General features: G+C 38.7%; 1 protein-coding gene across 3 annotated transcripts in view; it reads left to right on the forward strand.

Annotated features, from left to right (window-relative positions):
* LOC149235563 (uncharacterized) overlaps positions 1–12,107 on the forward strand; it is a 95,941-nt gene that overhangs the window by 3,825 nt on the left and 80,009 nt on the right. For 2 of the 3 annotated variants that reach the window (XM_089372145.1, XM_089372146.1), the window contains exons 2-6: positions 2,999–3,248; positions 3,422–3,856; positions 4,901–4,996; positions 9,353–9,460; positions 9,593–9,847. In XM_089372145.1, the coding sequence (XP_089228271.1) occupies positions 2,999–3,248; positions 3,422–3,856; positions 4,901–4,996; positions 9,353–9,460; positions 9,593–9,847 (1,144 nt within the window). The remainder of the gene's footprint in view (positions 1–2,998; positions 3,249–3,421; positions 3,857–4,900; positions 4,997–9,352; positions 9,461–9,592; positions 9,848–12,107) is intronic. The other variant, XM_089372147.1, reaches the window with a different exon arrangement.

A 12,107-nucleotide genomic window follows, 5' to 3' on the forward strand; every position in this document is an offset into this window, starting at 1 on the left:
ATTTTCAATACATTGACAACAACATAGAGAAGTTCTAGATGAGTGGTCCTAGAAGCAAGCCAATATTCTTGTGTGATAATTTGTATGGAGGAGGACCTCTCAAAGGGGCCTTGGAAGCAATCCAATTGAATGTTGATGAATAGTATTACATCCAAGAGTCGAATCATGTGCAACTTTCCTTGAAGTACATTTTCTAACATGAGTCTAGCCACTTGATCAATGACTGCAATGACAGAGCTACACCCCAGAGCTACACCCCTACGCCGCTTAGGCATTACAAGGGGAAAATAGCAATACCTATATCCTCCTCAACCCAAGACTAATTGTACCTCTTTCCCTTCTATTAAGCCTTGGTTAATCTGTTTGAGGTGTTAAATGAGGATGCTTAGGATCTAGAGAAGGTAGGGTGTATGGAAGAGGATGCTCTCAAGAAGGCAAGGCCAAAAGGAAATGAAGACAAAGATCAAGATGACGTGAAGAATCCCTAGACTTAGGAGGAGCCAAACATTGACCCTTGAACCCCCATGTATGTTGGGGTCCTTAAGTGGACTCTCAAAACCGTTTTTGCAACTTGAAGAAGGAAGATGGCGAAAAAAGTGAGAAAAAGGGAAGATGAGCACAACAAAGTGATGGGATCACATTATTCATTGTCCAAATTTGGTTATTTGCTTAAAGGTTCATCTCAAAGCCAAGTGTTCTTTCACTATATTTTTCTAAGAAGAAACCAGCAGCATACATTAGGGGAATTTTGAGGTAAAAAATGGGCCTCAAGACAAAAAATGTACTAACAAAATTAACTTTAAAATAACCAATATGATTCAGCGTGATAATGTCATCCCCAGGGATAAATATTTTGGAGGGAAAAGAATAAAACTATTTTTTTTAATTGTATTTTTTACTTATCTCTTTATAGGTTTACACAAATCTCAAGTGTAGACACCTGTTGGATGCAGAATTAAATTCCACATCCAATGAGTACCCGCTATGCATATTTTTGAGTAGATCCACATCTAAAAAAATGAAAATACATGAAAAAACGTGGGTACATTTTTTTCATGTATTTTCAATTTTTTATTTTATGTGGGTCTGCTCAAAAGTATGCAAAGTTGGTATTCGTTGGATGTAGAATTTAATTTCGCATCCAATAGGTGTCTATGTTTGATATTTGAATAAAGCTATAAGGAGATAAGCCAAAAATACAATTAAAAAAATAGTTTCCTTTCTTTTTATTTAAAAATTAGTAACTTTTATTTTATTATTTTAACTATCATTTTATTATTTTCTTTACGAAGGTCATTTTAAACCTCGAAATTCCCTTATCCCAATGGATGTGTAAGTTACAGTAGGAAATTGGGGAATAGAAAATCCCTTTTGTGTTATGCTTGGATATGAGAAAGCCTTGAGGACATCATGTCCTCCCCCTGCCCGATATGTTGTATCACTCGACTGTCCAGGTTTGGCCGCAGCCTCCCTCTTTCTTAATACAATATAACTGTTACTTTAAGAAAAACAGTAAATAGTACATTAAGGCTAGCAATGGCATTCCATGTATCATTCATAATTACACATTCACCTAAGACCTAGTAAATTTTGTCCTTCAATTTATATACCATAACTATCAGATCCAGAAGAGTATTTGTGTCAAGTGCTCATCATTGTCTCCGACAGTAGTCCTCCTTTCATCTAATATTTAGGCCCACGTACTGAAAATATCAGCGATAACTCTATGGATTTTCAGTGTATGATGTACCTTCAAGATTCAATCTGCTAGAATACCTCATGATAGCTTGCTTCTGGTGCATCCACGAATCTTGGCAAAAGCCTGTGGGCAATGCCTATTTAATATTATCTTACATTTCTTCTTACTAACGAAGCTGCTGTCTAGAAGAATGTCATGATTCATAAGCCAATAGATACAGCGATCTTGGTTAATCTTGTGCTTAGTTTCCACCAACGAAGGAAAGGAAAAAGGAGGTTAGTGCCTAGGAAAAGAAATGAATATTGATTCTTGAAATTTTGATTCGAAGTCATTAGTTTATAAGCTTTTGTAAGCAATTTACTATTTGAATTACACTAGCTTACGAGTAAGATTACTGATGTGAGTTCATAACTATCATGACAATGGGGTTTCTGGTGATGTAGTTGAGTTAGGAATACTGTTGTCTAGCAGCCCCTTGCAAAGGAAATAGAAGAACTTACAAACTGTATTTGATATTCATACGTTTTCTTTTATATTTCTAATTGATGAGTGGTTTCAGGCTTCAGCTACGTGTACCATATTATATTTGCATATAGAGAAAATTGCAATCAATACAAAATATGTGCTCAGGCTGAAAGTAAAATCTTCGCACATACAAAATGCTGGTTGCAGATGCCTCTCGGAGTGAATTCAAAACTCAAATCATCTTTGTCTAGTTCTGCTTTTGGTTTGTCTCCATAGGGTGCTTCAATACATCCAAAATTTAGTGGAAGCTGTGTGAAATCCTGCTTTATAACGTAAACAAAATCAACTGCAGAGTGTGACAAAGTGAAGTTTGGAAACTTCTATGTAATCCGTTCAAGATAAGACATGTAAAAATCAGCAATATGTTTTCTATTGTGTTTTTCTGACTTGCTTCGACAACCCAAATTTAAAACTTAAAACGCATGTGCATGAAAGAAACTTAAAACGCGCACTTAAAGAATGTGGAGTTCAGCACACTTAAAACCCAAATTTAGATATACGTAAGTCAACATTAAATATGGTGTCATACGAATAGTAGCCATCTGACTGCATACACACAGTAGCACCATTTAAAGCTTGCTTGGCCATCACATGACTTAGCAAGAGACAAAATGTTCCTTCTGTATGTGAGGCTTGCTTGTGTTTGTAGAATCCTCGCAATCTTTGTAACAAAAAATGAAACAGTTGTATAATAGCTTAATTTTTATGATTTGGGCTGTAGCACTTGCAATTATGATAAACTATAGAAGTGGGTCCCCATGGCATATAATGCAGGTATAAGACAAGGCAGTATTCTGTGGGTTTAAGTGCAAGGGGAGGCCATGCTATCAGTCATGTAGATGGTCTATGGGAGGCTGTGAAGGAAAAAGGGATTCTTACATCTCAATTTGTTGTGCATACTGGTTCTCAAAACATTGCCGTGAAGCGCAATCCTGATAAACCATCTCTCCTGATAAGCCAGAGAGCACTTGCCAGTACTCTTATCTCTGAATTGAGGAACCGCTATCCAAAGGATCAGTTAGAGGTAATCAAATATCTTTATTCAGATCATTTATTAACTTACAATTTCACTAGATTATATGCTCTCTGATTCAACTGTAACTTGTGCCATAACAAAGTAACTACAGTTCAGTATGGTTCCTCTTTGCAGCTTTTAGAGGCCTACCCAGGTGACAAAAGCTTCTATATCTTTGACAGATTCACTTTGAGAAGCATTGTGTTTGGGCAGATTTCGATGCCCATACTGTGACATTTGGCAGAAGAAATGAAGAGCCTGTCCAATACAATCTGCTTGTTGGAGCTGATGGAGTCAGATCTACTGTTCGACAGGAATTCATCAAGCAGCAGGGTTTCAACTATCAACAAATCAACATGCCTTACACATTCAAAGTTCTTCATGTGTCAAAGCCTCCAGTTTTGACTCCAAATGCAGTACACACCTTCAGACGGTCAAAAAATGAAGTGGAGGGACAACAGAGCTGGTTCAATTTTCTTAATTTATTGGGTCGTGCTAAGGGTTCATCTATTAGATATGGTTGTTTTCCTGCACCAGGTGATGAGATGTCTGTGCTGATCGAGTGGACACCATCTTCAACTCCTGATGATTTGTTAAAAATAACTTCTCCAACAGAGGTTCTTTCATTGCACTCACTCGAAGATTAACCTTTGTTCAGTATAGTAGATTTACATCTATAGTTTTAACATATATAAAAATGGAAGAGAACTACCTCAATGCTTTCTATATAGTTCACAACCTATAAGTTTCCATTTGTAGTTATTTAGAGTCCTTTCATGTTGCTGTTTATTTCTATATTTAGTATTGCAGCATATAAAGGGCTATGCAACCCAGAAATCAATTAATTTCTAGTGTCTTTAACATGAAGACTCAGGTAGTAATCAAGCTTGTTCAAGATTGAAACACACAAACTGGATACCTAGAACATATGGTATTTTTGAAAATTCCTTAGATTGTTTCCAAACTTTCTCGTTCTTAGATTCTTGATCTGCATGTAAATCAAAATATTCACTTGTCCTTTTTATCCTTTGTTAAATACTTCTAAGGGAAGTATTGAAACTTCAGATGGATATCAACTGATTAACCAAATAATCTAGGATTTTAACTGGTTATGACATTGCACAAGATAGTATAGACTCTGATTTTCCCTATTTTTATGTCACTTATTAATGTTGCAATTTACTTAAGGAAATCACATATCACCTGGAATCCAGTGGTCTTAAAGATTGTAAGGTATTACATTCAAAGGCATGTTTAAAATTACTCTGGAGATTGATTCCACATAATTGAAATCTATCCCATCAACCTTACACTGTTTTTCTATAATAATAGCAACATTGAGAGACTAGTCAGATTATCCATACCACCGATACATATGACATGCTCTGTTCATCATATGTTATCCTTAATAATCAAGTAGGATCTGGTATTAAGTTTGCATTTTTTTATACCTATCTTATACCCCTTTTCATTTTATACAAGGCTGTCGTGATTCGTACATTTTTGTCTAATTGTAAAAGAACTTGGTTTCTTTAACTCTCTTGTTTGGGTGGATTTTATGTGCATTTTTAGTCATACAAAAACACACTTTTCATGCTCTTCAGTAACAATGGGCACTTAACGTTATTCCTTTTCTGTAAAATTACTTTTTTTGGATCCAGCTTAAAGAATTCATTGAGAAGTACATGCCACCCTTGAAAGTTTCTTTGGAGGCAGCAGAAGCTTTCATTAAGAAGCGACCAACAACTTCCATGAAGGTATTATGTTCATCTCTATCTTCCAGATTTTGGATGCATTTCCAATTGTTATGTTCTCTCTGTTGGACTTAAATGTGGAACTCATTTCTCAAAGAATGCTCTGCTGCTGTCCTATCTTGTAGTTTATTCCTTTTTTGTTCTATTTGTTTTGGGTTTTGCAGAGTTTTGAGTTCATTATTATTTAATTAGTCTTTAAAGTATTCTCTATGCAAAATATAACATCTGAAATAAGTTTTCTTGGTATATCATGATAACACTTTCTTGACATATCAACCTTTTTAATGCACAATTTTATAGTTAGCTTAAATGCTAAGTCCATGGAGCTTGTTTTTATACCATTATGAAAGATGAAACAAACATTTGCAGTTGTGAGGGTCCACATCTTGGGTCTCAAGTTTAGAAATTCTTTTATTTTCTAACTTTAATTTCTTCAAATACTTTTTCAGTGTTCATTTGGTGGAGTAGTGTCTTGTGAAAATTTCTAAACTGAAATTCTACTGCAGCAACTGATTTATTTCACCTACTTATTATTCACAATAAGTTATTTATGAAATCCCTTCAGCAAATATTAAAATAAATTCCACTGCAGTTATCACACAATTACCCAGAGAAAAATACATGCACAAGAACCAATCACATCAACACAGTTGTTTTTGGACAATTGTCCCTGGAAAAACCCAATGTGGGAAAACTGGTGCAATAGATGAGGGCTTTATTAATCTTTAGCAGCAATTGCTTTTACAAGGAATGATTTTACGGAGAAACTAAAAGAAAACACCTGAGACTTTCCCTTTGATACTCTCTGACATTTTGGAAACCCTGCTCTCACTCTAGCGTCACCTCTGAAATTGATCTCCTCCCTTGAGAATCGTTTTTCCTTGAGATACTGAGTATCCACCAGTGTGTCTCCAAATAATCCTCAAGTCTTCTCTTATACTTTTCCTGTTGATGAATCAACGACCGAGATTAAGTCTCTAATCAATGGCTAAGATTAAAACAAACTTGATCCTCGTCTCTTAGAAGCTTCTCACCCTTATATTTATTAATACCCATTAATATTTTTATTTTCCTAAGTTTAGACTTAGGAACCCATTAAAAATATTAATTATTTTAATAACTCCTCATCCAGGTGGAATTTCTCAAAACGGTTTCTGGGTCTTGGAGATCTCATGTGCCTTAGCCCCTCCTCCAAATTTCAAGGCTAGAGCACATTCGATGCTACCAAAAATCAACACTCCCTTTTTGCGAGGAATGTGCTCTGACAATGCTTCACTATAGAAACATCACACTTATCTTCCGCATTGGTACCTGTGCTGATGCTTGGCCTGGTGCCTCACATTCCCTGCACTGTTGCTTCCTGTAATGCTGCCCATGACATTGCCACTGCCACTGCTACATCTGTACTGCAACTCCCTCTCAACATGCTGCATCATGCTGCCCATAGCAGTACCATTGCTAACTGTTGCACTGCAACTTCAAACACTTATCCATTTCTACTACTGAAATGGATTCTTTACCATGCCCATCTTCTCTCTAAAATAAACAAACTTTGTTCTTCCTAGAGCCTTGGCGAGGATGTCTACCACCTGTTCTCCTGTAGGAGTGTACCTCAACTGTACTGCTCCTCGTTGGACACAGTCTCTGACAAAGTGACACCAAATATCAATTTGCTTCGACCGATCATGAAATACTGGATTCTCAGAGAGTTGTTGCAACTCTGATTATCACACATGATCCTGGTTGCTTCCATCCTTCTCCTAAATAAATTCACAAGTAGTTTCCTAAGCCATATGGCTTTGCACGAAGCTGTGCTAGCTTCCATATATTATGCTTCAGTTGAGCTCAGAGCCACAAATTTCTGTTTCCTACTACACCAGGAGGTCATTCCTGATCCAATGTTGAAACAATACCCAATTGTACTTTTCTGATCTACTAAACTTCCAACCCAATCTACATCAGTGAATGCACTAAGCCTGATGTCATTGCCTCTAGTGTACAATAGTCCATGCTCGACTGTTCCTTGTATATACCTGAGAACATGTTTGGTTGTTGCCCAACGCACCCTCTTAGGTTCCACCATGAACTGACTGAGGGTGTTGACAGCATAACAAATGTTTGATTTGGTATTGACCAGATACATCAGGGACCCTATAAGCTGCCTGTACAAGGTGGGATCAACATCTTTATCTTCTGATGCATCAATCTTCTTCCAGTTGGTGATCATTGGAGTAGCCATAGGTCTACAGTCCTGCATCCTGAATCTCTTCAAGATTTTTGTAGCATATCTCCCTTGTCCAAGGAAGATCTCACCCTTCTGCTGCCAAACTTCCAACCCCAGGAAATAATGCATCTGTCCCAAATCCTTCATGTCGAATTTTGTGGCTAGGTTCTTCTTGCAGTCTTTGATGAGCCTGGATGATCTTGTCAGGAAGAGATCATCCACATATAACACTAGGATTAGAGGCTCATTCTCTACGACAAGATAGTAGAGATTAGGGTCTGCGTCACTCTTGATGAACCCCATCTTCTGCAAGTAGCCATCAATTCGACCGTACCATGCTCTAGGTGCCTGTTTAAGCCCATACACGACTTTATTTAATCTGCATGCATGAGATTTCTTTTCATGTGTCTCAAAACCTTCTGGCTGTTCAATGTATACTTCCTATTCTATTACCCCATTCAAGAATGTCGTCTTGACATCCATCTGATGAATCTCCCACCCCATCTGTGTTGCAAGAGATATCACGGTTCTAATAGAAGTATACCTGGCTACTGGGGCGAAGGTTTCTTCGTAGTCTATCCCTTCCTTCTGAGCATACCCCTTAGCCACAAACCTAGCTCTGATACCATGTGAAAATTTCTAAACTGAAATTCTATTGCAACAACTGATTTATTTCACCTACTTATTATTCACAATAAGTTATTTACAAAATCCCTTCAACAAATATTAAAATAAATTCTACTGCAGTTATCACACAATTACCTAGAGAAAAATACATGCACAAAAACCAATCACATCAACATAGTTGTTTTTGGACAATTGTCCCCGGAAAAACCCAATGTGGGAAAACCGGTGCAGCAGATGAGGGCTTTATTAATCTTTAGCAGAAATTGCTTTTACAAGGAATGATTTTACAGAGAAATTGAAAGAAAACACCTGAGACTTTCCCTTTGAGACTTTCTGACACTTTGGAGACCCTGCTCCCACTCCAGCATCACCTCTGCATCACTCTGCGTGGCTCAGCGTGGCTTTGAGTGGCTCTGTGTCACTCTGCGTGGCTTAGCGTGGCTCTGAGTGGCTCTGCATCACTCTGCGTGAGGGTTGCGTCTCTCCTCTGGACTGCGTCTCTCTCTGTGCTGTCTCCCACTGTCCCTACGTCACCTCCTCCTCAGTGATTGTCTGCTACTGATGCCCTCCTCTTCCTCCACCTTGCAAATCTCCCTCTGAAATCGATCTCCTCTCTTAAGAATCGATTTTCCTTGAGATACTGAGTATCTGCCGGTGTGTCTCCAAATGATTCTCAAGTCTTCTCTTATACTTTTCCTGTTGATGAATCAATGGCCGAGATTAAGTCTCTAATCAAAGGCTAATATTAAAACAAACTTGATCCTCGTCTCTTAGAAGCTTCTCACCCTTATCTTTATTAATATCCATTAATATTTTTATTTTTCTAAGTTTAGACTTAGGAACCCATTAAAAATATTAATTATTTTAATAACTCCTCATCCATGTGGAATTTCTCAAAACGATTTCTGGGTCTTGGAGATCTCATGTGCCTTAGCCTCTCCTCCAAATTTCAAAGCTAGAGCACATCCGATGCTACCAAAAATCAACATGTCTGATTCTGCAGTTTAAATTATTTGCAGTTTGTATCATGCATAATCTCTTGTCAATTCACATCCTTTTCAAAAACACATTTTGTTTCTAAATGAGTTAAAATAAGTTACTATGTAAGCACTTCCAAATGAAGCCTACCTCATATTCAAATTCATATGCATTGCCTTTGGAACATAAGGATTTTCCCTAGTTCCAATTGTTGGGAATTGTTTACGAATCTGTTTCTAAAAACAAAAAAGAGAAAACCAGCACTGATCATGAAGATCAAACTCCAACCATGACTGTAATACAGCATACTTGAAATCATAAGAGTAACTTGGAAATTAGGGGCCAACAAGGACCATAAAAAGGGGATGGAACATGCGAAGGGAATGCAAATCAATTTAGAAGGGAACATATTTGTAGATCATTTGAAATGTTTTGTCCCTTTTGGTTGGGTAAGGTGGTGTGAAGAAGATATAAAAGAGTGGGCTCATGGATGTGTCCTTAATGTTTATTTGAGAGCTTTTGTTTTTCAGGTGAAGTGTAGCAGATTTCATGATGCTAATGGTAAAGCTGTCCTAGTAGGTGATGCTGCACATGCTATGTCAAATGCCCTTGGCCAAGGCTGTAATTCGTCTTTGCAGGTTATTTAGTTGGTTTCTATATTACATCAAATTAACATATTATTAGATAAAAAAAATTACCCTTTCAAAGAAGGATTTCCAGTTTTACATATTCATCAGTGACATTTTAACAGTTTATTATTCACCATACAGGATGTTTTGGTTCTTGGTAAAATGCTACAGGAGAGAGAGATTGCAGATGCCATAGAGAAATATTCTCAAAAGCAGGTTAAGGAAGACCATGCAGCTGCATACTTATCAGAGCATGCATTTCCACAAGCACAGTGGCTTTTACCATTTTTCCTGTTGGGAAATATATCATCTTCTATTTTAAGCAAGGCACTTCCTTCAATTATCAAGCCTTCCATTCAAAGTCTGTGTTCTGAAACACTAATTCCATATTCTGAGGTATGCTTTTATTTTCCCAGCACATGTACTTATGATATAAGCAGGCAGGTTATGTGCATGTCTGTTTATTTTATTTTGCAATGCATACCCTTTCATTTCAATGTATTTTATAAGCTAATTCCATCTGGAATTTGGAAGTTGTTGAATATGCTCCTTTTTCCCACATGAATTCTGTCAGCTTTGTTCTATTAAGATGTACTAGCCCTAACACAATTACAGATGCTTATCTATTTATTTGGTGTCACTGTGAAATACCATGTTGCAAACTGACAACTAAATAATACAAAGAAGAACCATTTCAACAAGGAAAATAGAAATAACTAATGAAATGTGTGAATTCGATGGGATCTAGAGTTTCCATTTGTTGGTCTATGACCCTGTTACCCCTCATTCAGCAGGGGTACATACATTTTTTCATTTTTCATTATCGCCATTGTAAGTCCAAGGATACAAGTCAAAGCCTTGTAGAAAACCATGTGATTCTTTGTATTTGTTGATTTGGGGTAGCATCGGATGTGCTCTAGCCCCGAAATTTGGTGGAGAGGTTGGGGCACATGAGATCTCCAATACCCAGAAAGGGTTTGGGCAGATTCTAATATTAATGTGTCTTAATATGAAATGGTGTTAGAATGGTCCAAAAGACATGCATCAAGCCAGATCTAATCTTAGCCGTTGATTAGGGACTTAATCTCAGTCATTGATATGTCAACAAGAAAAGCATAAGAGGGGGCTTGAGGATCACTTGGAGAGAACACCAGAGTGATCAGTCATTCTATTATCTAGAGCGGGGTTTGCTAAGAGAGGTAGAATCAGTGATCAGAGTTGCAGCTGAGGGGCATTGAGTACAGAGAGACAGAGAGGTAGAGATAGTGTCAGGAGCGCAGTGCAGTAGCCAAGGAGAGTGACGCAAAGCTATCCAGGGCTCATGTAGGGCCACGTAGAGGTAGCTGGGAGCTGCGCAGAGCCTCAGAGAGGCCAGCGTTGCTGACGCAGAGGGCCAGAAGGCTAACGCAGGGCCTCCTAAGGTTGACGCAGACCCATCTGGGGTGACGCAAGGCTAGCGCTGGGCAGAGAGGGGCTGACGCAGTCCAGAAAAGGCTGACGTTGGGGTTTTTGGGGAAAATTGGTGCTCAGGAGCTGCCGAAAGGATTATCCGGGGTTTCAGCCAGGAGATTTGTCTCAAACTGAGAGGTATTACTGCCAAGGAAATTCTCTGTTGGGTAGGCCAGTTTCGGCACCCAGATTGTACTATGATATTGCTTAATAAGAAAACCCTTAGATAGCTGCACCAGTTTTCCCACATTGGGTTTTTCCGGGGACATTGGTCCAAAAATAATGGTGTCACATGGTGTGATTGTTTCTGTTATCTTCAGTTGTTGATTTGTAATATGTTGAGCATGCACTAGTGTTTATTTTTAGCATTTACATTGTAAATAACTTGTTAAGTAACATAACAAGTAGGTAGGAATAAATCAGATAAAGTGCATGGAGGGTTTCTAACTAAGTAGACTTAGAAACTTCAACATGGTATCCGAGCGTGATTGCAAACCACAGGAGGACTAAGGACATTAGCCGAGCGAAGCAATAGCAGCCGAAAACAGCTGTATCGAGGTGACAGAAGTTGTTTCTAGCAGAGCAGCAACAAGGGAAGGGTGATGCAGTGCCTGCATCATCAAGGGTGAGTTGGGAAGAGGCAGCGCAGAGGCTAAGGAAGGAAAAGGGAGCCTCACGCAGAGCCACGCAGAAGCTGGGAGGGCTGACGCAGTTGGCTGAGGAGGCTGGGTTGCTGGTGCTGGGATTGCGCAGAGCCTAGGAGCTCTCACCTTCAGGTTGCTGGGGTTTAGAAGGCTGTGGGAATATTGCAGAGTGGAGCTGGTGAGGTACTGTAGTCAAAACAATACCTGACAGAGCAAGGCCAAGAGGAGGGAGTTGCTACTGAGGGTTTCTAGCTGAGGAACCCAGATCAGTGGTGCGGTTGCACAAGACGATCAGAGTAGGGGGCATCTCGACAGTGGCAGAAGGATTTCCAGGAGGGAAATCGGGACTCAGAGGGAGTCCAGAAGAGAACTTCCAGACGAGAAGTAGAGACTCGGAGGAGTTGAACAGAGAACTTCCAGGAGGGAAGTAGAAGAGCATCATGGCACTACATGGAGTAAGAGACCAGGATAGACTGGATGGAGTGTCGAACTTCGCAGTCTGGAAGGCCAGAATCTTATTCGTACTTGATAGAAATCGTGTCAAGAACTTCGCCTTGAATGTT

The sequence above is a fragment of the Pinus tabuliformis genome, chromosome 8 (assembly GCF_031772625.1).
Source record: "Pinus tabuliformis cultivar Carrire ecotype Pingquan chromosome 8, CPIR1, whole genome shotgun sequence".
Lineage (NCBI taxonomy): Eukaryota > Viridiplantae > Streptophyta > Pinopsida > Pinales > Pinaceae > Pinus > Pinus tabuliformis.